We start from the raw sequence: 25,893 nt of genomic DNA, 5'->3' as shown, positions 1-25,893 counted from the left end.
TCTGTCTTTCACTGTCCTGACGAGAACGTCGGTCTCATCGGCTGTGAACGCTCCTGGCTCGCGCCTGCTAAACCCGCTGTTATAATAACAATCCGTCATGCAACATGCGCACCTGTTCTTAAAGGGTATGTTGGATGGCGCTCTGATTGGTTTATTTCACGTTACGCCCAAACCACACCTATGAATAATGAAGCTACTCCAGACCAACCCCTTCTAAACTTGCATTGGGCGCACAAGTCATTAATCCCGCCGGGAAAATAGCAACAGCGCCCAAAGGCCCACCCACAAAGTTACTTGCACTTCGCGCTTGATACTTGCATTTCAGATCGTTAAAATAGGCCCTAGGTGTCACCACTAATGCTGATCAATCACTTAAGTAATCACTAAATTATCTCATCAACTTCAACACTGCTTTAGTGTTAATTTTAACACCCTATAGTGTGGACACATATGTACACTGAGGAGTGCTAATTTAACACTGGGGATTCTGCTGTGTAGAAACATCAAATATCATCACACTCACGTCTTTTGGCCTGATGCTTCATTGAGAAATACTGTGAACCATCAGCACAATCTAGGTGCCGTCCATCATTCGTTTGCTTGATGTCCTCAAACATCTGCAGAAGATCATCAGGAGAGCCGTTTCCCTGAAGACTGAAGTGTCTGTTACAGCATTTCTGAATGATTTTCTGTAGGATGTCGTTGGTTTGAGTCGGCTCTTGTGTCGTGAGCACCATGGTGTGTTGATAAACCTGCTCAGAGAAAGAGTCCAGCACCTTCTCCACACACTCTTGATCTTCTGCTGAACACTGATCATGTTTGAGGAGCAGAACAATCACATGAGGTCCTGGATCAGACAGATACACACACTCTCTCACGGTCTTCGTGATCTGACGAAGTGACAGGTGTGTGTTGAGCAGCTGAGGACTGTTGATGATGATAATTTGTCTGTCCTTCAGTCTTCCTCCGACTCTCTCCACAACATCTGGAGGAGCTTCACTGTCAAACGCTGCTCGTCCTAATATGAAGTTTCCCACTTCACTGTTTTCTGACACACTATTCCCCAGCAGACCAACTCTCAGATCACTCACTGAAACACAAAACACACACACACGTGTGACTTTTTACCAAGATTTTCATTTTAAAACATCAACATTACCAACAGAAATTGAATCACATCCACACAAAAAGATTTTTGTTTTTGGACTAAAGCAGACTGTGGCAGAAATGGAAAAGTACATCGCCCAAAAAACACTGTACTAATCAGGAGCAGATCAAAATTTCAAATTGAGATTTGAAAAAGAGTGATAGTGGACTGAAGGAGGTTGAGCTGCTGGAGTTTTTGGACAAGACTGAAATTTTGTTTTGTCACTATCAAAAAATTGATAGTGTTTCTGAGTGTTTCTCTGGCTGCGCTGCGGGAGAGTGTCTGAATTACCGCTACCGTTCCTGAAAGCCACTCGTTTATCACGGCAGCTGAACATTGCAGTTCTGTAAGTGAGGTTTGTCTTTCTTGTGATACAAACATCTGACTCCAAGTAGGACTCAAACACGTCACTCTTTTATATCAACAAAACTACTCAACTCTCAATGCATTGCAACTCAGAATGTGACCTCTGCATATAACAGAGTTCGTAATTCTGGTCCTCTGATTACCTTCCCGAAATCTCTAATTGTGTAATCAGAATATTTGATGATATTGGTGTACTCTTTTGTTTTTTACCTTATTTATTTTCTCGATGAGATCAGATTCAGAATCAGAATGAGCTTTATTCGCCAAGTGTTAGCAAGTTAGGTTTTCAGGAGCTCTGGCTACATGCATACTTTCACGAGGATAAAAACAACATTAAGAAAATTAAGAATAAAAAAAATGTAAAAAAATAAAAAGTTGTATACATCTAGGTCAGAACATGTATGTGTAGATGTGTGGATTATGTATATGCAACTTTTAAAAATAAATATGTATTTATTAGGGCTGTTACAATATATCGTGTCACAGTATATCGCAATAGAAACCCCTGCCGCGATGCGGACACCCGGGCTGGGAGAGAGAGAAGCGGCTGGAGCCAGTGCACGAACTACCTGCATCGATTCTGCGATGGCTTTAGAGGCAGGAGCGCGAGATCCGTGTGAGTTGGAAGTGAGGTCAGCCGGTGAGATTGAACATGCTGGTTTTGAACTGGAAGTGTTGGTGCAGAAATGGAAATTCTGGTTGGAAAAGAGGTGAACAGAGTTGAGTCTGGCTCAGTGCGGTTTAGATTAACATAAAACCGCGGTTATAAAACCAGGTTAACACAAAAGCTTGTCTTCGAGGCTTGATGATTTCATACTGTATTGCTAGGAAAAGGAAAATTATTTATGAACAAAGTCAAAACTACACGAGGCTGAGACTAAACATAAGCAGTCTTTCCATTGAAAGCTGGGATCAGGTTAATTCATTGGAAATCCAAAACACAGAAAGAGAATTATTTTTACAAAAGTATAAACAGTATGATATTTATAAACCTCCAAAATATTGAGCAAGTTTAATTAATATTAAAAAAACGTAAGTCCGCAGTGTCAAAAATAAGAGATAAAAGCGGTCAATTGGTTTATACATCAGATGAAATAACAAATGTGTTTAAAGGATTCTTTGGTGAATTGTACAAATCTGAGAATATTGATGTTGAAAGGGATATGACTATGTTTTTTCAGAAGCTTAAGCTACCTAAACTTGACTTGCAGGATAATTTGTCACTTGGTGCTAAAATTACAGTCGATGACGTGAAAAAGTCAATAAATTCTTTAAAGAATGGAAAAGCGTGTGGTCCAGACGGTTTCCCAGCAGAGGTCTACAAAACATTTTTTGAAATTTTTTTTTTTTCCGGCCATTTCCCGAATCCGTTACGTCTTAATTGCCATGGACTACTTTACTAAGTGGCCGGAGATGTACTGACTGCGGCCACCACGGCAGAGAAGCTGGTGGATGAGATTTTCTGCCACTTTAGAGCACTAGGCAAGATCTACAGTAACCAGGGATGTAATATTAAAGGATTAGTTCACTTTTGAAAAAACTTTAGCTGATAATTTACTCACCCCCATGTCATTCAAGATGCCCATGTCTTTCTTTCTTCAGTCGAAAAGAAATTAAGGTTTTTGATGAAAACATTCCAGGATTTTTCTCCTTATAATGGACTTCAATGGGAACCGGACGGTTCAAGGTCCAAAAGACAGTTTCAGATGCAGCTTCAAATGTCTTTAAACGACACCAGACGATGAATAAGGGTCTTATCATGCGAAACGATCGGTTATTTCAAAACTTATTCCAAAAATGTAACTTTTCTAAGGACAAATGCTAGCCTTGCTCTATTCTGTGAGGCGCGTTTGCAACGTCACGTAATACGTAATTACGTTCAAAAGGTCACGGTCGACGTAGCCGGAAGTACAGAGTCAGTGTTTACAAGTTGAACGCATAGGTTGAACGTGAAAACTAACTCAAACGCTGTTTACAAAAAAGGGAATTAAAAGGTAAAACAACGATGTCGGACGATTTTGACTCTGTACTTCCGGCTACGTCGCCCGTGACCTTTTGAACGTAATTACGTATTACGTGACGTTGCAAACGCGCCTCACAGAATGGAGAAAGGCTAGCATTTGTCCTTATAAAAGTTACATTTTTGGAATAAGCTTTGAAATAACCGATCGTTTTGCATGATAAGACCCTTATTCATCGTCTGGTGTCGTTTAAAGACATTTGAAGCTGCATCTGAAACTGTTATTAACTGTCTTTTGGACCTCGGACCGTCTGGTTCCCACGTAAGTCCATTATATGGAGAAAAATCCTGGAATGTTTTCATCAAAAACCTTAATTTCTTTTCGACTGAGGAAAGAAAGACATGGACATCTTGGATGACATGGGGGTGAGTAAATAATCAGCAAAAGTTTTTTCAAAAGTGAACTACTCCTTTAATAACGAAGTGTTCCAATTGTGTTGACTCCCGAGTATATGCAAGACACACACAACTCCCCTTCATCCGCAGAATGATATATTGGTGGAACGCTTTAACCGTACCCTGACCACCCAGCTATCCATCCTAACCAATGTCAATGTTAATTTTATTTATATAGCACCATTAATCGCAACCTAGGTGAACCAATGTGCCGCACAATGATAAAAAAATGTGTATATATATTTATATATATAACAAGACAATACAATGTAAATATTAAAAAACACAATGCAATAAAAATCTCATTGATTTTTTGCCAAATCAAATACATTAGATTCATAAGCATTACGCAGTCTGGGGACGGCTAAGGGCAGATAATCAGTCAGCAGTGCAAATGGGACCGACACATAGCCCTGAGTCTCTGGGCTTACCGAGAGAGAGTCAAGAGTCTACAGGGTGGGCCAGGAACTAGGAATCCCTGTGGAAATGATTATGATTTTATGATTATCACTATTCTTAATTTATTTATGTGTATGTGTGTGTATGTATGTATATGTATATATATATATATATATATATATATATATAATGTATATGTATATTTTATTTTACATGTGTTTTCTTGATATGTATATTGTGTCTTTTTTATTTATTTTTGGATTGTGTTTGTCTTTGTTAGGGGACAGCGGATGGAAATTAGCATTGTGCTAAATCCGGCGTATTTACGTTCGACTATGCTTGTACGTTCATTGATATGCATTGTCCCATCTAAATAAATAAATAAAATAAAAATGGTCTTCGGCTCCCTACCTGAACCAGAGGTCCCCGAGTGGGGTCGGTGAGTATCTGCAAAAAGCTGTGGCACAGACTCCATGTGGTCAAATAGGGTGCCCAGCCAGGACTGACAGCCAGCTTCATCAAGTGCAATGTCCACATTAATGACAGAGACTTTTCTTCTTGGGTTTAGATTTACTGCCCTAAAAGAAAAAGGGGGCTATTCTCCAATGTTTAAAGGTCCCCTGACATGAAATTTTCACTTTCTGAGTTTTTTTTTAACATTAATATGAGTTTCCCTAGCCTGCATATGGTCCCCCAGTGGCTAGAAATTTCAATAGGTGTAAACCAAGCTTAATATATCTAGAAAGTGTCAGTGCACGCATATTCATCTACAAAAATGCTGTATTTTCAGCTTCAGAATCATGAATATTTACTGTATATTCTGATATCATCATTGTCCTGTGCATTGGGTTACCAGCCCAAGCCTATTCATTTTTGAGCCCGACCGATATATCGGTGGCCGATATTAGGCATTTTCCTAACTATCGATATCGGCATTTATAACAATAAATGATTATTTTTTTTAAATGCGGGTGCGGTGATTCATGTAAGGGTGGCGATGCCAATAAAACACAGAAAAAGCTGTCACAAAGAACTGGCAAAAGTAATGACTGTGAATACACCAAATATAGCAAGAAGACATTTTAATTGTTTATTAATAAACAAGTGCTTTCAGTCAGTGTCGCTGCAAAGTTGACAACCCTGATTCACGATCTTCAGTGAACACGCCAGAGAGAAATGCACAGATTACAGAGAGCAGTCTGTCTTTCGCTTTGAATTGTTCTGTTTAAAAGTAGACGTTTCATTATAAATATATTTCTCAGGTCTATACGCTGAGTTTCGGTTCATTTATGAGACGATTTGGAGTTCACGAACCGGCGCCTCCGTGTCGAGATGATCTATTGTCTGCTATATTTACTTCTTATTTATTAAATCTAGGCAATTGGTTGATGAAACATTGATTAAAATGCGTTGCACGAACAAATCTGTGACAGTAAACTGATGCCCCATTCTGCTTTATAACAGGCACTTTTAGAGTCTCGGGTAATAACGGCCACATCTGGTTTAATTAGACACAAGCTCTGTCTATAACGCAACGTTACGCACACAATAATTTATATGATTATAACACTGTTGACAATGTTTAACGTTTAGTACATTTTGCTTAGGCTACTATTTAAGAATAGTATAAATTAAGAGTAAGAGGAATTAAGAGTAAAAATAGAAGATATTAAGGTTTTGTCAGTGACACTTTTGATATATTTATTGATACAAGTTATGTTTTATATAACGTGACTAAATTAAAAGACAAAGTCGTTAGTGAAGATTATGCAACAGTATTTATAATATAATATAACATGCAATGCAAACTAGTATCATTCTCATTCTCTCATTCACCCTGTCTCCATTACATTTGTCACACACGTTTGATCACCACATTTGAGTGATCATTGCAAAACATTTATATATTTATTCTGATTATACTTATATACAACAGTTTCAAACTTTTGACTGGTACTGTACTATAATACACATACAAAATATTGCTACTGTATTATAATATACGCATAAATAATATCGGCCGATATATATCGGTATCTAGGGTTGGGTATCGTTTGAATTTGAACGATTCTGATTCCGATTCCGATTCCTTGTTTCGATTCCGGTTCCTAGCGATTCTCGATTCCGATTCTTTTAAGAGGCAGGGTCAAAAAAGTTTAGCTAACCTTGCTAACCAACGGCCTTTCTGAAGGAAATACTCCTTCTGTAAAAATACTCCTTTTGTCATAAATTTTGCATTTTGTGAAGTCACACTTTGGATCGCCGACGTAAGCTACTCATGTTCGACTCGCGCGGTTATGCCAACACTTCCGGTAGACGCTTCTTCGTTGGTGTTGTTCAGCGGTTTCTTCTTCCACTTGGTGGACTGTGAATATCGAAACTAGGAATCGAAATTTTAACTTTTGAACGATTCCGGGAAAAACGAAAAGTTAGTCTCAGTTCCAATCGATACTTGATTCTCGATACCCAACCCTATCAGTATCTGGCTTTTTTTATCGGCATCGGCCCCCCAAAAACCATATCGATCGGGCTCTAATTAATTTACAACCACAAATTTAGCAATTTAAATTTTTTGTTAACCTTTTACCTATGTCATAAGGCCTGTTCACACCGGGGCGAATTTTGCGCGCGTTATTCGCCGACGTTTAACGCTTCGTGACTAACCAAAGGGCGCCAATGTGAGTGTTCACACCGACGTGAATCATAATCAGTGTTCATCTATATAAAGACTTACTGTTGGGAGGATCTTCCGATATGCTGCGTCTTCTCCTGCGAGATGAACCGCGAACAACATCTGCAGAAAATAAAACATTTGATTACGATACTTCAACATTTCAGCAGGACGAGCTTCTGCAGTTTCTCTTTTTTTTTCTTGCATTTGCATCAAGAATGGGCATTTTTCTAATGTAAGTACATTTTTATTCAGACACTTTTAATGTTAAAATGTGCAAAATATTTCCCTCAATCCAAAATTAGAGGACATGTCTTTCATGAGAGATGAGATATAACTAGCCTAGAAATCTAGCCGCCCCCTAGTGGCAGCAATTATTTTGCAGCCAGTGTGGTCTAGCAACTCTAAGTTGCCTTTCGAGCTGGAAAAAACAAACTCTAGTCAGGCCAATCACATCGTGTATAGAGTTGATGGGCGGGCTTAACATAATGATGGCAGAGTTGTGATGGTTCTGCGTGATTTCCGAGCTACTTGAAAACAAAGAAGATGATGAAGCTGCTGATGCAAACAGCGGTCTTTCGAATCGGATTTGGCCGTCACTCTGGAGGACTTGTAGTCTGGTTAAAACCAGACCTTTCTCAGTTGTAACAGAGTTATGGTCTGGCAAAGCTTCATATACAAATCATTTCCAAAGGGGCGTCACCAACGGACGTAGCTCAAATGCCTCTGGGCGCAATAGGATAGACCTAAAACCAATCAGAGCGATGAAGTAAACAGAGCGACGTTCGTCTGTTATACGCTGATTTCATGCAGCCTCTATTTTGAATTAGAAAGCGAGGCTCTGTTGGGAAAAAACCCCGGAAGTGCAGATAGACAACAATGACTAACCTGAAGCTGCTGCCGCGATTAACACTACTGATGTTAATATCCATTTTAAGATATGTATATTATAGTTTGTTCCAGCTTTTATTTATGTTCTGAATTATATATAAAAAATATATTTCATTTACAAATGAATTTCACTGTATATAGTCTAAAGTATGAAAGAAATGTAGGCCTATGTAGATTTTTAAAATAACTAATTTCTACATTAAACACAATACGCCATCAAATTCGCGACTCTCCTATGATTAAAGGCGACACTTCCGGTTTTCTTCCCACTGGAGCATTTCAAGGCGGCTGCTGATACACAGGGCAACTTTTTTAACAATGTTGTCGTCAACGGGCAACCAGATGAGACACAGGGCCCTAGACCAATCGAAATTATCCAGATAGAAATGTATTGCCCATTTTCAATGGGAAAGTGCCCAAGCAACAATGGCTTGAAAAGTTGCCCTGTGTATCATCACCTTTAGTTTGAATAAACGGGCAGACACTGATTAGCTATTTGCTCTACGTTTATTTAAAATGAACAGCAAGAATGTGCTTTCCATTAAATAAATCACACAAAGAAAACAAAACCTTAACAAAACAAAACAAAACCTTTGCAATGAACTTTGCAATTTAGACGTGCAAACTGGGTGCTGGAGTGGTGAGACGTATATGCTCGGGCAGATTCGGCTTGAAGTCGTTCATCCTCGGACGCGGCACCACGCGCGCTATTACAAAAGAAGCCGCGAAATGGGGTCTAAAAAGGCCAATTTATACTTCTGCGTCGAGGGTACGCCGTAGTGTGCGGCGTTGGCTACGCACGTAGGCGACGCCGTTGTGAGCATTTATACTTCTGCGTTCAGGTCTTGGTTGCTCTGCAGTACTGCTCCGAAACGCTAGTTGGCGGCGGAGAGTTTTAATGTTCCACTGTGTTTAGATTCCTCGCGGCTAGGTTACTACGAGTGAAAGAGAGCTGATCATGTTGGAATTGGAGCTTATTAAGGTGGAAAAACAGTTCACTTTAGTGAAATTACTAAAACTGAAAGGCAGAAATGAGAGAAGACTTCGGAGGAGATGAAACTTGTGGAAATCATAGACAGTGATAGAAATGCGTGAGAAGGCACGTGCGGAAATGCGTAGGAGGAAATGCGATGCTACCAAGCCGACCAATCACCGATCTTGCGGTTTGCGTCGCCGCGACGTGTAGTTACATTTTTGAAGAGGTGCGCGTCAGGCGACGGCGAAGGGTACGCGGTATGGGACGCGTCTGTGCGTATGCTACGCCGTACCTACTGCGCGCACCCTACGCAGAAGTATAAATTGGCCTTTACCGGTCACACCAAACGCGTCATTTTTGCCGCACGCACCTTCTCGCTCGTGCGGACGCGTCGAGTAAACTCGGTGCGTCCACATAAGGTGCGCGCGGCAAAAATGGCGCTTAAAGGCCAATTTATACTTCTGCGTAGGGTGCGCGCAGTAGGTACGGCATAGCATACGCACAGACGCGTCCCATACCGCGTACCCTTCGCCGTCGCCTGACGCGCACCTCTTCAAAAATTTAACTACACGTCGCGGCGACGCGGACCGCAAGATCGGTGATTGGTCGGCTTGGTAGCATCGCATTTCCTCCTACGCATTTCCACCACTGTCTATGATTTCCACACGTACCATCTCCTCCGACGTCTTCTCTCATTTCTGCCTTTCAGTTTTAGTAATTTCACTAAAGTGAACTGTTTTTCCACCCCAATAAGCTCCAACTCCAACATGATCCACTCTCTTTCAGTCGATATTGCTTGTAGTAACCTAGCCGCGAGGAATCTAAACACAGTGGAACATTAAAACCCTCCGCCGCCTCCTAGCGTTTCGGAGCAGTACTGCAGAGCAACCAAGACCTGAACGCAGAAGTATAAATGCTCACAACGGCGTCGCCTACGTGCGTAGCCAACGCCGTGCACTACGGCGTACCCTCGACGCAGAAGTATAAATTGGCCTTTACTCTGTGTCAGCGCGCTCTCTGATCGGTTAAAGGGCAGAGATTTCTCCAACAGTAGCAGCCTCCGAGGCATCACTAACTCCGCCTTCGTTTCCCTCGTAAGTTGATATTAGTATTTAGACATTCACTGATAAAAAAGGTTTGTGAAAAAAATATTTTTATAACATGGTTTTGGCAGTTCGAATGAAAATCTGCTTTACCAACGCTTTGCTGTCATCATCGTGTAAAGCCCGCCCCAACGTTTCTGATTGCTGCCGAGATTTCGACGGATTAGAAATGGGCTTGAATGAGCCCTTTGCTACACTAACTTGCAGAGCAAATCTAAATTTGCTGGAAGTTGTCTGGGTTTTCCCAGGCTAGAGGACTTCCCCAGATAGCAAGTGTATTTCGGCCCAGATCCGGCCCACATCTGGCACTTGTGAAATACATGCAGCGTAGAATGACGGCCCTTGGGTGGCCCACTCCTGTTTGCCAGATCTGGGCCACAAGCAGGCCATAGCAATGCCACATGTCAGCCAAGAGCAAAGAAATAAACCAGAACTGGACTTTATCTGAGCCACAAAATCAGTGTATATTAAACATGGAGTCATCTCAACCTTAATAAGCCTGTTAACAAGCAGAATCACTGAAGGAAAGAAGAGAACGGAAAAAGAGACGAGCAGAACAACTACAACTGACTTTAGACACAGTCTTAGACGAAATCACCTGAAGACAAGAGAAGACATTAAATCTGAAGATCTCAGCAGAGGAGGATTAAACAGCATTACCACACTCTAAAAAATGCTGGGTTGTTTTAACCCAATTTTGGGTCAAATATGGACAAACCCGAAATGTTGGGTTAAAAATGTAATGTAAAAATTTAACCCAACGGCTGGGTTAGTCCATATTTGACCCAAAGTTGGGTTAAAACAACCCAGCATTTTTTAGAGTGCAGCTTCACTTATTACTAACCAGACTGACTTTATTTCTGTTAGACGTCTAGAAAAGTTTTGTTTTGAAAGACAACCGTGTATCCCGCTCCTCGGATTGAGGTATGCTAATGGTGAGTTCCCAGACCTCATCTCGATGTAGGTCTGACTTGACTAAGATAAAACATCTTGGGAGTTTAAATTACTCAGTTAAATATAATAAAATGCTTACAAATACAGTGTGATGCTCAGCTATTAATATATCTCTGACCTCTGCTTTCTCTGGTGGCCATGTTGATAATCTGATCTTTCTTCAGTCGAGGATCTTCTCTGACTTCTGATTGGCTGTCTGTTCATCAGCCTGTGTGAGAGAGATTAGAATGCTTGAAGTGTGGACGTGACGTCATATCCGAGGTCCGAGTCGGTTCGTTGGGCATAATAGAGAGCCTAAGTCCCTCCCCTTCCGGTCGACCACCATGGGACCTTATTTCGGAAAAATATTGAATGGTAGTCAATGGCGAGAGACAACAAATTTTTTAATCTGGTTTGAATTGTGCCCTGAATTACACATATGATATTTATCAATTTAAAAGATAATTCTGAAAGTCAAAAACGTCGCAGTTTGTCATAAAACAGAAATGTAACATTTAGTTTTATGTGAAAATCGCTCTGTGAACTACATCTCCCAGGAAGCGAAACGAGATCCGCTGCTCGTGTGTGTGCAGTCTGGTACAAAACACTCAGGTATGACGGCGTAACGTTACGATTATAACGTAAGACTGTAGAAACAATGACAGACATTAGACTCACTCAGTAAAGTTAGCTTCATTCATTGAGAGAAAATGTGCGCCTTTGGGATTTGTAGTCTTTGTAATTACGTATTTCACAGTCTTATACCTCAACGGTTTCACATCAGTACTTTCTTTACTTTAAAATGTATCTTTTAAATTGACAAACATCATATGTGTAATTCAGGGCACAATTTAAACCAGATCAAAATATTTGTTGTCTCTCGCAATTGACTATCATTCAATATTCTTCCGAAATAAGGTCCCATGGTCGACCGGAAGGGGAGGGACTTAGCCTCTCACCATTACACTGATTTACTACATTAGCACACACTACAGCTTTTGTTTATATGATATTACTTTATTATGTTGCTTAAAAATATTGATTATGCCTGCTTTAATAAATTGCTATGCTGATAAATACTGAATGGTTGTTTTGGGCACGAACCTGAGACATCGTAGGCCTGTGAGCATCAGTATCCCACAAGGCCCGTCTGTTTAATAGCTTTTTTCCAGCCACTGTTAGGCTAGTGGCACAGGATATTAAGGAGGGCAAAAAGTATCCTATTACATGTTTTTAAATTTTGTAATGATCAGTGCATATATATATATATATATATATATAATTTTTTAGAGTTTCTATTTTTGTATGTGCTATATTATTATTATTTACTATAATGTGTATTTATTCAGTTAGATTATTCTTACGGTCCTTGGTAGTTTAATTGTAATGTGAGATTTATAGTTTCATGTTATTTTATTCTATTTGACTCTGAGAAACGCACAAGAATTCCAATGTACCTGTATTGAAACGTACCTGTGCAAATGGCAATAAACTTTGAACCTGAACTTGAACTTGGGGTGTTGTGGCAAATTACCATTTTAATACATTGATATTCATTTCAACGAAACTAAATTTCTTTACACTTCATATCAACAGATTTAATTGTTCCATTTGCACTTAAAATATACATAATAATTCTCTCAAGACATTATACAATATTTCACACACACACACACACACACACAAACACACACACAGGAGAGAGATTGTGCTCTCTTGCTCTGACAACACAAAAGTGAAACCAACTAATTCTGCAGATCAAAAAACACTGCATAATTAAAATAAATCATACTTTGGCGTCGTGTATTATTTTTAAATATTATCAAATTCTCCACAAATAGTGTCTTTAATGTAAAAGTGATACCTGCATGTCCAAGTTTGTCATTCCCTTCACGAAAACAGTTAGAAATCTGTGTGTGGGGGGGGGGGGGGGGGGGGGGGGGGCTGGGCGGAATGAATGACGTGAACACATGCGTGCAGGCATAGACATAAGGCTGCTCAAAACGAATTACAAAACAAAAGTCTGTTTTGTCGGCCATGGCTGTTGGTAGGACAGTTACTGAACAAGGATGGTTTGCTCATGTCATATTCAGATTTTTTTTTTTTTTTATTGAAACATTTTCAAAGAAAACAATCACAATATTACGGAGGCGTATTGCATTCACTTGAAGAAAAAAAATCTACTCTGTTTTTCTGAATTAACGAGTTAATTTTTCATGAGAAAAAAAATTTGCTCTGTTTTTCTGAATTAATGAGTTAATTTTTCATGAGAAATTTTTTTTTGCTCTGTTTTTCTGAATTAACGAATTAATTTTTTATGAGAATTTTTTTTGCTCTGTTTTTCTGAATTAATGAGTTAATTTTTCATGAGAAAAAAAGTTTTTCTCTGTTTTTCTGAATTAATGAGTTAATTTTTCATGGAATTTTTTTTTTGCTCTGTTTTTTTTTAATTAACGAGTTAATTCAGAATAAACAGAGCAAAAAAAATTCTCATGAAAAATTAACTCGTTAATTCAGAAAAACAGAGAAAAAAATATTTTCTCATGAAAAATTAACTCATTAATTCAGAAAAACAGAGAAAAACTTTTTTCTCATGAAAAATTAACTCATTAATTCAGAAAAACAGAGCAAAAAAATGTTCTCATGAAAAATTAACTCGTTAATTCAGAAAAACAGAGCAAAAAAAATTTCTCATGAAAAATTAACTCATTAATTCAGAAAAACAGAGAAAAAATTTTTTTTCTCATGAAAAATTAACTCATTAATTCAGAAAAAAAGAGCAATTTTTTTTTCTCATGAAAAATTAACTCATTAATTCAGAAAAACAGGGTAGATTTTTTTTCTTCAAGTGAATGCAATACGCCTCCGTAATACGCCTCCGTACAATTCGCCTCCGTACTATGTAGAACAAATAAACAGAAAAAAAAAAAAAAAAAACAACAAAAAAGACGTCATATTCATAATTTCTTCAAATTTTTAACTTCCCTCTGATACATTAATAATTATCATTAATTAATAATCAAAAATATTATTGATCTGTGTTGTATTATTTTCATGTTATCAGAGTGAAGCTGCTTTGATACAATCTGTATTGTAAAAAGCTCTATATAAATAAAGGTGATTTTATTTGACTTGAATTGACCAAAAGAATACACGTTTTTTTTTTTGCTTCAAATTCTAAAACACATATCATTCATTTTAGAGTTGAATTTAATATAATTTTTATTGGAGAGACAGACATTACAAAGAAAAAATACACCAATAAATATGTTAGAAATGTTGTGCACCTGCTGCAAAGTTTTTTTTGGTGTTCAATGGGTGATTTAAATTGGGAAAAGGCAAATACTACTGTTTAAAAATACTGTTTTAATAATAAAATAAAAGAAGTTTCATTTAAAAGTGTACATCAAATTTATCCTGTTAAATATAAGTTAAGAAGATTTAAAATAAACATAGAAGAGTCTTGTGTTTTTTGCCATTAACAATTGGAGCCTCCTAATAAGAGAATATTTTCATTTATTTTATCACTGTATGTTCACAAAAAATGTTGGTCTGATTTGGAAGAATATATAATAACAAAATTAAATGTAAACATCAGAATTAATATTTTTGATGTCATGTTATAGTTTGATTCATGTGGTTTGTCAAAAAAATATTTTTTGTTATTCAACTGTTTATTACACAAATGTAAATGGTCTAATTCCAAACCTTGTTTTAAGGCATTTCATCTGGACTTTAAATCATATTACAAAAAAATAGAAAACATGCAAAATATGATGGCTACAAGAACATTTCATCTCCTGAAGGAACTGCATAATTTTAATTTTTTCTGTTTATATTAATTAATAGGTTATTATCCTAGACTGTACATTTAATATTGGTTGAGCAGGTTACAGTATTTGTAGTGTTATCTGTACCTATTGTGTATTATCAGAGACTATTTATATATTGTTCATGATAAAGTTAGTAAAATAAGTAAATAAATAAAAACTACCAAACGAATCTTCTTCTTCTAATTATTGGCGGTTCGCCTTCTTAAAAAGAGCATTGCCGCCATTTACTGTAAATAATGGATCAGATAAATTGTAACCAAATGAATTCTTGTACACAAATGCTTTATCAACTTATTGTGTAGTACAGTTTGTTGAATCGTGACTTAAGATTGATACGTGTTTTGATGCACTGATTCGAAGTAAAAGATTTTGATGCAGCCTAGAATTAGTTATACCTCTATTGATAGTCTACCAAACACGGTTTTCGCAAAGTTTCGCATTTGTTTCTTGTGTTTTTCACTGACAGGGAGTTTTCGATACGTGTATTTTGGGAAGGTCAATGTTGTGGCGCTGGTGTTTCTGCACGGACCCAAAAATTGCCGCACCACCGGAAGTTCATTCCACGCGCTTGTACTACTGTGGCCAGTCGCGAGACGCAACAACACACTGAAATTATCGGGGAATTTAACAATTAAATCGTCTTTACGACACACACAATACACTAATAATGTCTGACAACGAAGACAAGTGAGTTCTGAGCGCGTCTGCTACACTGGATGGATGTGTTTAACGTTACTGTAGTTTAAAGTTTACGAGTGTAACACCGTGATATCATTATATTTCTCCAGTACATCTATTAAAACAACTCAAAAAGTATAACCGTAAACTATATTACAACACGAGTAACTCTACATTATGGTTTAGTAAAGCCTTAGTTGATTTAGTTCACATCTTGAGATCTGTATGTTCACTTCAGAGTGTGTGTGTGTGTGTGTTTGTTGTTGATCAGTTTCGATGACGGAGACTTCGATGATGTTGAAGATGAAGAGCCTCTGGATGATCTGGAGAATGTGGAAGATGTAAGAAAATATCTGTTTTATTATATTCATATTCTCACTAGTGTTCCTTGACAAATGTCGTGTCTAATATAATTTAATATCAAGTTTTGATATACCAAAATCTAGATTCTAAAGAAATGAGAAAGTTCTATTTTGCATTATATGAATACTACTTTGCTATTATTATGATTTTATTTATTGCATTGTGACATTATTTACACGTAAACTCCTCAACTTTCTATTCTTTAATATTTTTAATAGGCCTACAGCAGCGTATATAATAAATAATTCTTATTGTTGTGTTAGTATAATGTACATTTATTGTTATGAAATTATTAGTTTCTTTTGTTAGTTTAGGTTGATAAGTGCATATTTTAGGATTATCAAGACATTTTCAATGTTTCAATGTTCATTTTTAATGTTAAGTAAAACTATTTATTGTACATAAGTGAATGATTTTGTGATATTTGTGATTTTCACGAATTTTTCGGCTCATAATCTCAGTCGATCAGATTCAGTCTCTTCTGACAGTCTTGTCTCCATGTTGTGTGTGTGTGTAGGAGGATCAGGAGAACGTCCAGATCCTGCCGGCGGGTGAAGGTCATCAGGCCAATCAGAAGAGAATCACCACACCGTACATGACCAAATACGAGCGCGCGCGAGTGCTGGGGACACGAGCGCTGCAGATCGCGTGAGTGACCTCTGACCCCTGCACACACACACCTCAGTATGTATTTGACCTCAAAGTACGCTGGCACGGTCTGTCACTCTAAACTCAAATGCACGTTTACTCAAAGTCTAATCGACCAATCATAGCGCTGGGTTCATTTCTTAAAGGTGTGGTAAAGTATGATGTCACTTTTCTAACTTTAGTTAGTGTGTAATGTTGCTGTTTGAGCATAAACAACATTATCAAAGTTACAGCTGTTTTTGTTGTTTTTACTGTTTTCTACGGGTACTTTCTAGGTATTTTTTCTTTTTCTAGATTAGTTGACCACCTCAAATTATGCAATGCAATATTAATCAGGAGAAATGATGTGAGTCTTTTACTGATTTGGGTCAAATTAAAAACTTTTTTTTTTCTCTTTTTTTTTTTTTTATTATTGCAGAAATGTAACATACAAACAATAACAGAACATAAACAACCAAAACAAAAATAAATACATAAATAAATAATAGAGCACAGTTCACATTCAATTTTAACAAATAAGAGTATTACAAAACACCAGGGGTATTGAAGAGTGCATCATAGCATTGTAAATATTTCACAGATTTTTCATTTTTTAACAATCTTATTGAAGAAATGTAGGAATCAAAGTCATAACAAAATAAATTTAACATAGGAGATGAATTAACGAATTTTTGTTTATGTATGTGAAATTTTGCTAATAAGATAAAAGGGTTAACAATAAATTCCAGATCCTTATTGCTTTTACTTTCATAATACAAGGTGACATCCTTTAAAGTAAAGCAATAATTAGTATTCAACAAATTAAAAACTTTAGAAGAAAACTAGAATTGCTCAGTGACGTCACTTCCTGTGTGTGACAGGATGTGTGCGCCGGTGATGGTGGAGCTGGAAGGAGAGACGGATCCGCTGCAGATCGCCATGAAGGAGCTCAAGTACGACACACACACACACACACACACACACACGACTGTTATTGACTCCAGGATCTGTTAGTCTGTTTGTTGGTGTAGAAAAGCGTCTAATAAATGAATACATGTAAATCATATTCAGAGTTCATGGTAGAGAACGGCTGTGTTATATATTACACACACACACACACACACAAAACTGTCTCAAATATCTGTTGGTGTGTGTTTCTCGTCTGTTGTGTTGGTGTGTGTGTGCTTGTTTAGTCATATTGAGAACATTGGACCCCATTGACTTTCATTATATGAACCAAACACACTCTCATAAATGGTGTTATTGATGTGTGTGTGTGTGTGTGTGTTACTGTCTCTCAGGAGCAGGAAGATCCCCATCATCATTCGCCGGTATCTTCCTGACGGCAGTTATGAGGACTGGGGCTGTGACGAGCTCATCATCACCGATTGACACACACACACACACAGATCTGTGTGTCTCATCAGTGTTTACAGCGCAGGTTTCCTCATGTGTGTGTTCTGCTGTGTTTTTAGTGGAGGTTTGGTTTCATCCTGCAGGTCTGGTGATCGTCCACATGAGGGCAGCACACACACACACACACCACTCTGAATCTCCTTATTTAATGTCTATTTGTGTTTTATTGATGCCAGATTAAACCTTTTTGTAGTAAACGCCACTTTCTGTTGTTATCTTTGTCGGTGTGACACTTCTGTCATCAGGGGATTCACACTGAACACTTTAATTGTTTAGTTGAGTGTTTATTAATTAAGATCTTATATATTAAGATATTGCCACTAAATAATTTAGTACTGAAGTTTGTAAACGGGAGGGTTTATATGCAGAACGAGTTGTTTCTGAGTAATAGTATAAAGAGGACAAAACTACAAGTTCAGGAAATGAAGGAAACGTCGATTACAGTAACAGACTGTCTTTAAGATATAATTATCTTAAATTTATCTTATATTTATTATCTTATAATTATATTAATTTTCGTATTGTTGACATTAACCTTGATGCAGAAATATAATAGATAGTTTATAAAGTTTGCGTACTGAAATAGGTTTTGACTAGAGCGATGTGATCTAAATGTAAATATTCATTGTTTTCGCTGTTTGAGGTGAAACTCGTGGAAGCTCGTTTCCAAAATTCAGTTGCGATTTAATATCTCGCAATTCTGAGAGAAAACAGTCCCAGTTTGAGGATAACTCAATTGAAAGATAATTAGTGCACAGTATTCAGTGAATAATACTCTAGTACTTCTGAACAGATTCGCAGTGGCTGATGGGAAATGAATCTTGATACCCCTCATGATACGTGGAGTCATGATGATACAGTGACAGAAAACTAGTCTTGTTTCAGATTCTGGGTGAGACTCGTCCATCTCTCTCTCTCTCTCTCTCATTGCACTGTTTAGGAATGTGCAAATCCTGCTGCAGTGAGTGTGTGTGTGTGTGTGTGTGTCTTTGTATCCAGTGAAACTGCAGGCCAGTCCCCCCTCCTCTTCTCTCGCTCAGCCAGAGCTGAATGAGTCTCTTTGTTTAACCAAAGTATCACACAGATGATTAAATCAGGGGAATTAGAAATCAGCTTCAGTTCTCAGCACACACACATACTGGACTGCGCACACACACATATTAATGCAGAAATGCAGAGGATGTTGAGATATGCACTGTCATTAGTTTCAGCCAATCAGAGTGAACCTGCAAGCTCAGATGCATGTCATAAAAACACACTGGTTTCATTAATAATCATAAACATATACAGCACATATTTCAAACATCAGTACTATATTGTTGTCAAATGACTTCATTATTTTGCATGTTTAATTCAGTTATGGTAATGGTCAAGTCAAGCATGTTGCATTATTATACAATAGGCTATCTTATGCTGTGTGTGTACTGGAGTTTGGCAAATGTCCCGGGTAATAATTTTTGTTTTCCCAAAACATGCATTTTTAAAGTTTGTTTTTGGTTAATTAGGTTTATTTATGAAAAAAATAATGTTCTTTTTAGGGTTATAAGCTCATGACTCTGATATCATTTAACCAGTTATAGATTCAGTGCAAAATAATTATATATTGTGGATGTATACAAACTGAATTATGTTGAAATATATGGAAAATTATATTAGTAAGGTTAGAAATAATATACTTTTGTAATGTGCTATTCTGAAAACTGCCGTGACTTCTGTCACGATCTTACAGGTAGATAAGAAAATTAATATTCACGCGTGTGTGTGTGTGTAAATGAGGACTCGTTTGTACAGACTGCAGCTTTATTTAAAGTGAGGGAAGTTAGTCACTGCTCTCTTCTATTTACACTGATAAAGAAAAACAACACTTTTACCCACCACAGAATTACACGACAAAAGTTTCCAACATCAGAGTAAAACGCTACTGATAAAAAAAACGAACAAAAACAACAAATATAAATAATATTTTGTAATATATAACAGAAATTTTGTTTGTTTGCTTCGGTTGTTTTTGAATAGTACTAATAAAGAGGGCGAAAATTATATTTTAAAAAAAGTATAGTCTACCAAAGGGGAAAAAAACATCGAATAACCAAACATCGTTTGTCTTTATGAAATAATACCGCCGTGTTTTATTGATAGGCATCAAGGTAATGTTCTGAAACGGACATTATGTGTATTCTACAAAATACAAATCTATTTCAAACTCGCATTTCAATGTGGGCATAAAATATGCGAATTGGCGAATAGATGAAGTTCGCGCCCTGAAAAAGTATCACGTGATTTAATTCGAATTTATCAGCGATTATTAACCGTTTCCGATGGACTGAGGCACTAGCGGTGTTAGCTAAACAAAATAACAGCTAATTGTACGGCGGAAACTCATAATCACGTTAATTCCGATGTGAAGAGACATATTACAATACAGTAACGTTACTCCGTTTGTGTGTTTGGAGTAACATCGTTTCGACACGTTTATCGCGTCCAGGCACTGATATTTACACACGCTGAAAGTCATAAAACACAAATGTCATTAACAAACACTAGACAGTGGTGAAGACTTTTCAGTGTAGTTATGGCAACACAAGAGTAACAACAATAGAAAAGATTACAACAATAAAAACACGTCATTATTTGTCCAAGATAAAAACAATATGGCCTTATTTTGGTTAATAAAAAGAGATTATTCATACATACAAATAAAAAAAACATCAACAACAACATATGGATGTACAGGTAATAACATCAGGGTGTAAGTTTATGTGAATGAATGTATTGGAAGAAGTTTGTGATCTGGTACACTGATGGCAAACCACACAGAGTTTAATAACTACGCCCGTTTAAGTTGCTCATTCATTTGAATGTTTTGGTCTCAGTACTTTGGTAATGTGTCCTCATGAAATACCACTGGTGTCAAATCGGCGGATGAGCAAGATCTCTGTGAAACGGGTCATGATGGTTTATCTAATCAGCCTGAGGCAAAGTGAGAATATGTTTTCCCTGCAGATCTCCACACGCGTTGTTTTCTGGTGTGTGGATTGTGGTGCAGGCGAGTGTTTTGATGATTTTCGGTCACATACACACTTTAGTTTGGACCTTCGGTGACTGGAAATGAAACGAGAGCGTCGCGTCACCTCCGTAACGCGCGTCATGGTCGGGATAGGGTGGTGTAGACGGGCTGCTCCCAGTGAGTCGGGCTGTGCGACTGCGGCACGGATCCGGGGTCGGGGATGGCGGTGTAGAGGGGCCTCTGCGAGGGGCCCATGTAGGAGAAGGCAGAGTACAGGCCCGAGGTCTGACTGGAGTGGGCGTAGTACGAGCCGGACGCCTGGTGCTCCGCGTACTCCGCGAACTGCGCACGCGAAGCCAGCGAGGGAAAGGCAGAGCTGTAATGCGGCAGGCTAAGAGGAGTGTACGTTACGTGCGAACCGCTAGCCGTGGCAGCATCGCTAGCGAAGTGCGTCTCGCTCTTAATCTGCGTTTTCCCTCCATCCGAGCCCAAGTGCTGCTGGGACGGCAGCTGTTGTTTGGAGAGCCATGCGGTGGAGTGACCGCTAGCGGCCGCTAGAGCGCTAGAGATGCCGTACGCGTACGGTGATGCCGAAGACCCCGCGCTCGCCGCCTGCGGGTGCCCGTTCGGCGGCAGGTACTGGTCGAACTCGTTCACATCGAACGGCTCCATGTTGGCCATCACGTCGTGGCTGATCTCACCGATGTCCACGTTGCCGAAGTCGATGTGCGGTTTGCCGCCGCCGGCAGCGGACGAGGAGGCGGAGCTTCCATCTGGTCCCGCCCCCAAACCGCCCCGGGAGCCTCCGCCCTCGCGCTTCCCCTCGCCAGGTTTCCCGCCCTGCAGCTCCGTCTTCGGGGTCGTAGGGGGTGTCGGGGGGCTGTGACTCTGACCTGGAGAGAACAAACGAAGAGGTTTAGGGTACGTTGTCGTTTACACTTATTACGTAGAAGTTTTTCCTTTGAGTTTACAAAGACGTACAGATGACACCATTGTCAAAACAATCCCTGAATTGTTAGAAATCATTCTAATATGCTTATTTGCTTCTTAAAGGGATACTCCACCCAAAAATAAAGTTGTGTATTTTAACATGGGGGTCTATGGGATTGACTCTCTTTTGGAGCCTCTAGTGGCCAATCAATGAATTGCATCTGTGTTGAGAGAAGACCACTTGTTTTTAAAAAAGGTTTCTTAAAGGGATACTCCACCCAAAGATTCTGTCATTTACTCACCCTCAAGTTGTTGCAAACCTGTATGAGTTTATTTTTTTCTGCTGAACACAAAGGAAGATAATTTGAAGAACGATTGGAACCAACCAGTTGTTTGGCACCATTGAATTCCATAGTAGGAAAAAAAAATACTATGGAAGTCAATGGTGCCAAACTTCCAATCGTTCTTCACAATATCTTCCTTTGTGTTCAGCAGAAGAAAGAAACTCATACAGGTTCGCAACAACTTGAGGGTGAGTAAATGACAGAATCTTTGGGTGGAGTATCCCTTTAAGAAACCTTTTTTAAAAACAAGTGGTCTTCTCTCAACTAGATGCAATTCATTGACTGGCCACTAGAGGCTCCAAAAGAGAGTCAATCCCATAGACCCCCATGTTAAAATACACAACTTTACAGCAGAAAAAACATGTTTACAGCCTGTCGCAAAAAGTGGGTTTGGTCTATAAAGCTAATTTTGCCATTCATGACGACTGTGAGGGGGTGAATATTTGTACCAATCATCCATTTAAATTATATTGGTGGTTGAAGAGATTTCACAGTTCTATTTTAAGCGCTTTGAGTACCCAGAAAAGTGTTATGTAAATGTCACAAATTATTAATTATTATTAATATTTTTAGCCTTAGTTCTGCATGATTAAGGGCGTGGCCACTTGAGTGACAGGTGGATTGCCACTGATGTCACTACTAGCCGTTTGTCTGCTGTCTGTTAGCGTCACCTCACCTGAGCTAATGTCTGTTAGCGTCACGACACCTCACCTGAGCTAATGTACCTCACCTGAGCTAATGTCTGTTAGCGTCACGACACCTCACCTGAGCTAATGTTCCTCACCTGAGCTAATGTCTGTTAGCGTCACGACACCTCACCTGAGCTAATGTTCCTCACCTGAGCTAATGTCTGTTAGCATGACCTCACATCGGCTAATGTCGGTTAGCGTCACCTCAGCTAATGTCTGTTAGCGTCATGTCACCTCACCTCAGCTAATGTACCTCTCCTGAGCTAATGCCTGTTAGCATCACGTCACCTCACCTGAGCTAATGTAACTCACCTGAGCTAATGTCTGTTAGTGTCACCTCACCTCAGCTAATGTCTGTTAGCGTCACGTCAACTCACCTCAGCTAATGTTTGATAGCGTCACGTCACCTTACCTCAGCTAATGTCTGTTAGCATCATGTCACCTCACCTCAGCTAATGGATCTCACCTGAGCTAATGTCTGTTAGCATCACGTCACCTCACCTGAGCTAATGTACCTCACCTGAGCTAATGTCTGTTAGCGTCACGTCACCTCACCTCAGCTAATGTCTGTTAGCATCATGTCACCTCACCTCAGCTAATGGATCTCACCTGAGCTAATGTCTGTTAGCATCACGTCACCTCACCTGAGCTAATGTACCTCACCTGAGCTAATGTCTGTTAGCGTCACGTCACCTCACCTCAGCTAATGTCTGTTAGCGTCACGTCACCTCACCTCAGCTAATGTCTGTTAGCGTCACGTCACCTCACCTCAGCTAATGTCTGTTAGCGTCACCTCACCTCAGCTAATGTCTGTTAGCGTCACCTCAGCTAATGTCTGTTAGCGTCATGTCACCTCAGATAATCCGCTTCTTTGCCCATTTTCTTTTATCCAGGAGTGACGCGTGGCCAAGATGGCGACGACCGACTCCGCCCACTTTAGGCTTCAGAAATTCTCTTTAGAAACGCACAGGTGATGTCACAAATAAAAATAGAGCGAAAATAGCTCATATGTTTGTGAAAAACGGTAATTGGTTCTTTCAGGATTCTTTGATGAATTTCTGAGTATCTCTCACGGTGTTATTATAAGTTCTTCTCTCACTAGTGTTGGCGGTGAGCTCACCTGTGGCGTGCGGGTGGTGTCCGTCGGCCAGTGGGGAGCCCGTGACCCCGGCGTGGGCCACCTCCAGGTGCAAGCTCTTGTAATGTGATTGGCTGTGGCTGACCTCGCCCTCGGAGTGGCCGTCGCCCTCAGAGCTCGACCCCGGCTTTCCGTTCTTGCGTCGGCGAGGCTGGTATTTGTACTCGGGATAGTCCTTCTTATGCTGCTTCCTCAAGCGCTCGGCCTCCTCGATGAACGGCCGCTTATCCGTCTCGTTCAGCAGCCTGAAACACGCAAAAAAAACACATCGTAACGCTATATTTCAAGGTGTCATCGTTACAGTGTAATTCTATATTAAGTACTGAGTAATATTAATCAACTACATGTACTTACTATAGGGTTAAGTTTGTTTGAGGGTTGAGATCAGTATAATACGAACAAAAAAAGTTTATAAAAAATGGTACTTTGACTAAAAAACATGACAGATGAGAGATGTCCTGTAACCTGATCACTGGACAAATAACAAACACACCATCACAATAAACTCTCTCATATGAAATGAATCTTTATCAGAGCTTTTTAAAACACAAGTTAAGCAAGGAATGAACAGTAATGCCACCTGACTCTGAGATTATTGAACTGTTGAATGCTGATTCTGGGTCAGATTTCTCCTCTGAGAGTTTAACACGATCAGATACTCCAGCTGGTGTATGAACCAACTCTGAGCGCTGTGACCTGTTTTATATATATAAGATATATGCTGTCATATGTAAAGCGAGACTCAAGTTTAGTTGCGAAATCCTCCTGAAAATAACCCGTTTGAGATAAATGCCCTCTTGGCGTTCCCGCTCGGGTTAATGGCGTGTGTTTTCCACAGCAGCAGCTCCTGAAGGGATTTGTCCCTCTAATCTGGCATGTTGAAGGAATTATTATTCTGAGCTAAAGCCCCTGAGAAACTCAGAGCCAGAGGCCGGACAGCAGTGAATATGAGGATATAGAGGAGAACACGTTACACTGACAGCATTACAGCGATTAACTTTCTTGAGATGCACAATTGTTTTGAATACATTTGCATCATTTTTACGGTTAAATATGATTATTTTTAAATCCTTTTTATGTAAAGCACTTTGAATTAATTGCTGTAGCCTCTAAATAAAGGTTTGCCAATGAATGCATGGTAGAATTAATTAGTGACACACAGTGATGTTTTTCCCTCACCTCCAGAGTTTGCCGAGAGTTTTGCTGAGCTCGGCGTTGTGCAGGTGCGGGTACTGATCCGCCAGCTTCCTGCGCGCGGCCTGCGCCCACACCATGAACGCGTTCATCGGCCGCTTCACGTGCGGCTTGCTCTTGCTGCCCGAGTTCACGCGCACGGGCATGGGCACGAGCGTCCAGTCGTAGCCGTTGAGCACCTGACTGACCGCCTCGCGGATGCCGATGGGGAACCGGTCGTCTTCTTCATCGGACTTCACCGAGACACCGGAGACTCCGGCTCCATCATCCCCGACGCCCGGGATCTGAGGCGGCTGCCCGGGGAGAGGGGAGTCGGGGCCCCCTGGGGCTCCTGAAGAGTGACCGGGAGACATGGAGTGGCCGTCGTCCGAGACCCCGGGGCTCATCTCCACCTCCGACATACTGTGCTCCTCCGCCGACATCGTGCTCTCGCTCTGCGGACACAGGGGTCTTCGGTGGGTCTAGTTTTTTCCCAAACACGACCTCTGTTTTATTCTCTAAAAACTATTGTATTTTCTGGAAAACAATTGCCTATAGGTCAAGTGTTATTATAAGTCATCCAGTGAAACTTTAACACATTTCTTGTCATACACGCTCGGTTCTGTCAGAATGAATCCATCCGCTGTCTTCCTCAGGAAGTAGATCTGCTGATAAACCTGCAAAAGTCAAACACAAAGGTCGTTTTATTTAAAATTATAGGTGGCCTGGAGTTTGTTACATTGTCATGTTTCTGTAAAGCATTTCTTCACAGTACACAATAATATTATTTTCG

General features: G+C 39.5%; 3 protein-coding genes across 3 annotated transcripts; 1 reads left to right on the top strand and 2 right to left on the bottom strand.

Moving 5' to 3' along the window:
- Nucleotides 1–503: 503 nt before the first annotated feature.
- On the bottom strand, nucleotides 504–12,825 carry LOC120463226 (GTPase IMAP family member 2-like). Its single transcript, XM_089129241.1, has 4 exons — nucleotides 12,767–12,825; nucleotides 11,042–11,131; nucleotides 7,063–7,122; nucleotides 504–1,090 (listed from the first exon to the last, which is right to left on the bottom strand). Exons 2-4 carry the CDS (start codon nucleotides 11,061–11,063, stop codon nucleotides 504–506), a joined length of 669 nt encoding a protein of 222 aa, XP_088985367.1. The 5' UTR covers nucleotides 11,064–11,131; nucleotides 12,767–12,825.
- Nucleotides 12,826–15,262: 2,437 nt separating this feature from the next.
- On the top strand, nucleotides 15,263–18,021 carry polr2f (RNA polymerase II, I and III subunit F). The gene is made up of 5 exons (XM_039652152.2): nucleotides 15,263–15,422; nucleotides 15,685–15,754; nucleotides 16,294–16,424; nucleotides 17,285–17,356; nucleotides 17,705–18,021. Exons 1-5 carry the CDS (start codon nucleotides 15,403–15,405, stop codon nucleotides 17,793–17,795), a joined length of 384 nt encoding a protein of 127 aa, XP_039508086.1. The 5' UTR covers nucleotides 15,263–15,402; the 3' UTR covers nucleotides 17,796–18,021.
- A 2,824-nt stretch (nucleotides 18,022–20,845) lies between these two features.
- On the bottom strand, nucleotides 20,846–25,543 carry sox10 (SRY-box transcription factor 10). Its single transcript, XM_039652110.2, has 3 exons — nucleotides 25,107–25,543; nucleotides 23,910–24,172; nucleotides 20,846–21,719 (listed from the first exon to the last, which is right to left on the bottom strand). Exons 1-3 carry the CDS (start codon nucleotides 25,541–25,543, stop codon nucleotides 20,965–20,967), a joined length of 1,455 nt encoding a protein of 484 aa, XP_039508044.1. The 3' UTR covers nucleotides 20,846–20,964.
- Nucleotides 25,544–25,893: the final 350 nt, after the last annotated feature.

This window comes from Pimephales promelas, chromosome 3 (genome assembly GCF_988280905.1).
Source record: "Pimephales promelas chromosome 3, fPimPro1.hap1.1, whole genome shotgun sequence".
In the NCBI taxonomy this organism is placed as follows: Eukaryota; Metazoa; Chordata; class Actinopteri; order Cypriniformes; family Leuciscidae; genus Pimephales; species Pimephales promelas.
The sequence above is the reverse complement of the archived record's forward strand: the minus strand, read 5'-3'. Positions and strand labels throughout refer to the sequence as shown.

Excerpts from the sequence above, each read along its gene's own strand:
- sox10 (XM_039652110.2), bottom strand. The coding sequence starts at position 25,543 with ATGTCGGCGGAGGAGCACAGTATGTCGGAGGTGGAGATGAGCCCCGGG. Across the intron at positions 24,173-25,106 it reads ACTCTCGGCAAACTCTGGAG|GCTGCTGAACGAGACGGATA; the intron begins GTGAGGGAAAAA and ends TGCGTGTTTCAG. Across the intron at positions 21,720-23,909 it reads ACACCACCCGCACGCCACAG|GTCAGAGTCACAGCCCCCCG; the intron begins GTGAGCTCACCG and ends TGTTCTCTCCAG.
- polr2f (XM_039652152.2), top strand. The coding sequence starts at position 15,403 with ATGTCTGACAACGAAGACAA. Across the intron at positions 15,423-15,684 it reads ATGTCTGACAACGAAGACAA|TTTCGATGACGGAGACTTCG; the intron begins GTGAGTTCTGAG and ends GTTGTTGATCAG. Across the intron at positions 16,425-17,284 it reads ACACGAGCGCTGCAGATCGC|GATGTGTGCGCCGGTGATGG; the intron begins GTGAGTGACCTC and ends TGTGTGTGACAG.
- LOC120463226 (XM_089129241.1), bottom strand. The coding sequence starts at position 11,063 with ATGGCCACCAGAGAAAGCAGAG. Across the intron at positions 7,123-11,041 it reads GGCCACCAGAGAAAGCAGAG|ATGTTGTTCGCGGTTCATCT; the intron begins GTCAGAGATATA and ends TATTTTCTGCAG. Across the intron at positions 1,091-7,062 it reads ATCGGAAGATCCTCCCAACA|TGAGTGATCTGAGAGTTGGT; the intron begins GTAAGTCTTTAT and ends TTTGTGTTTCAG.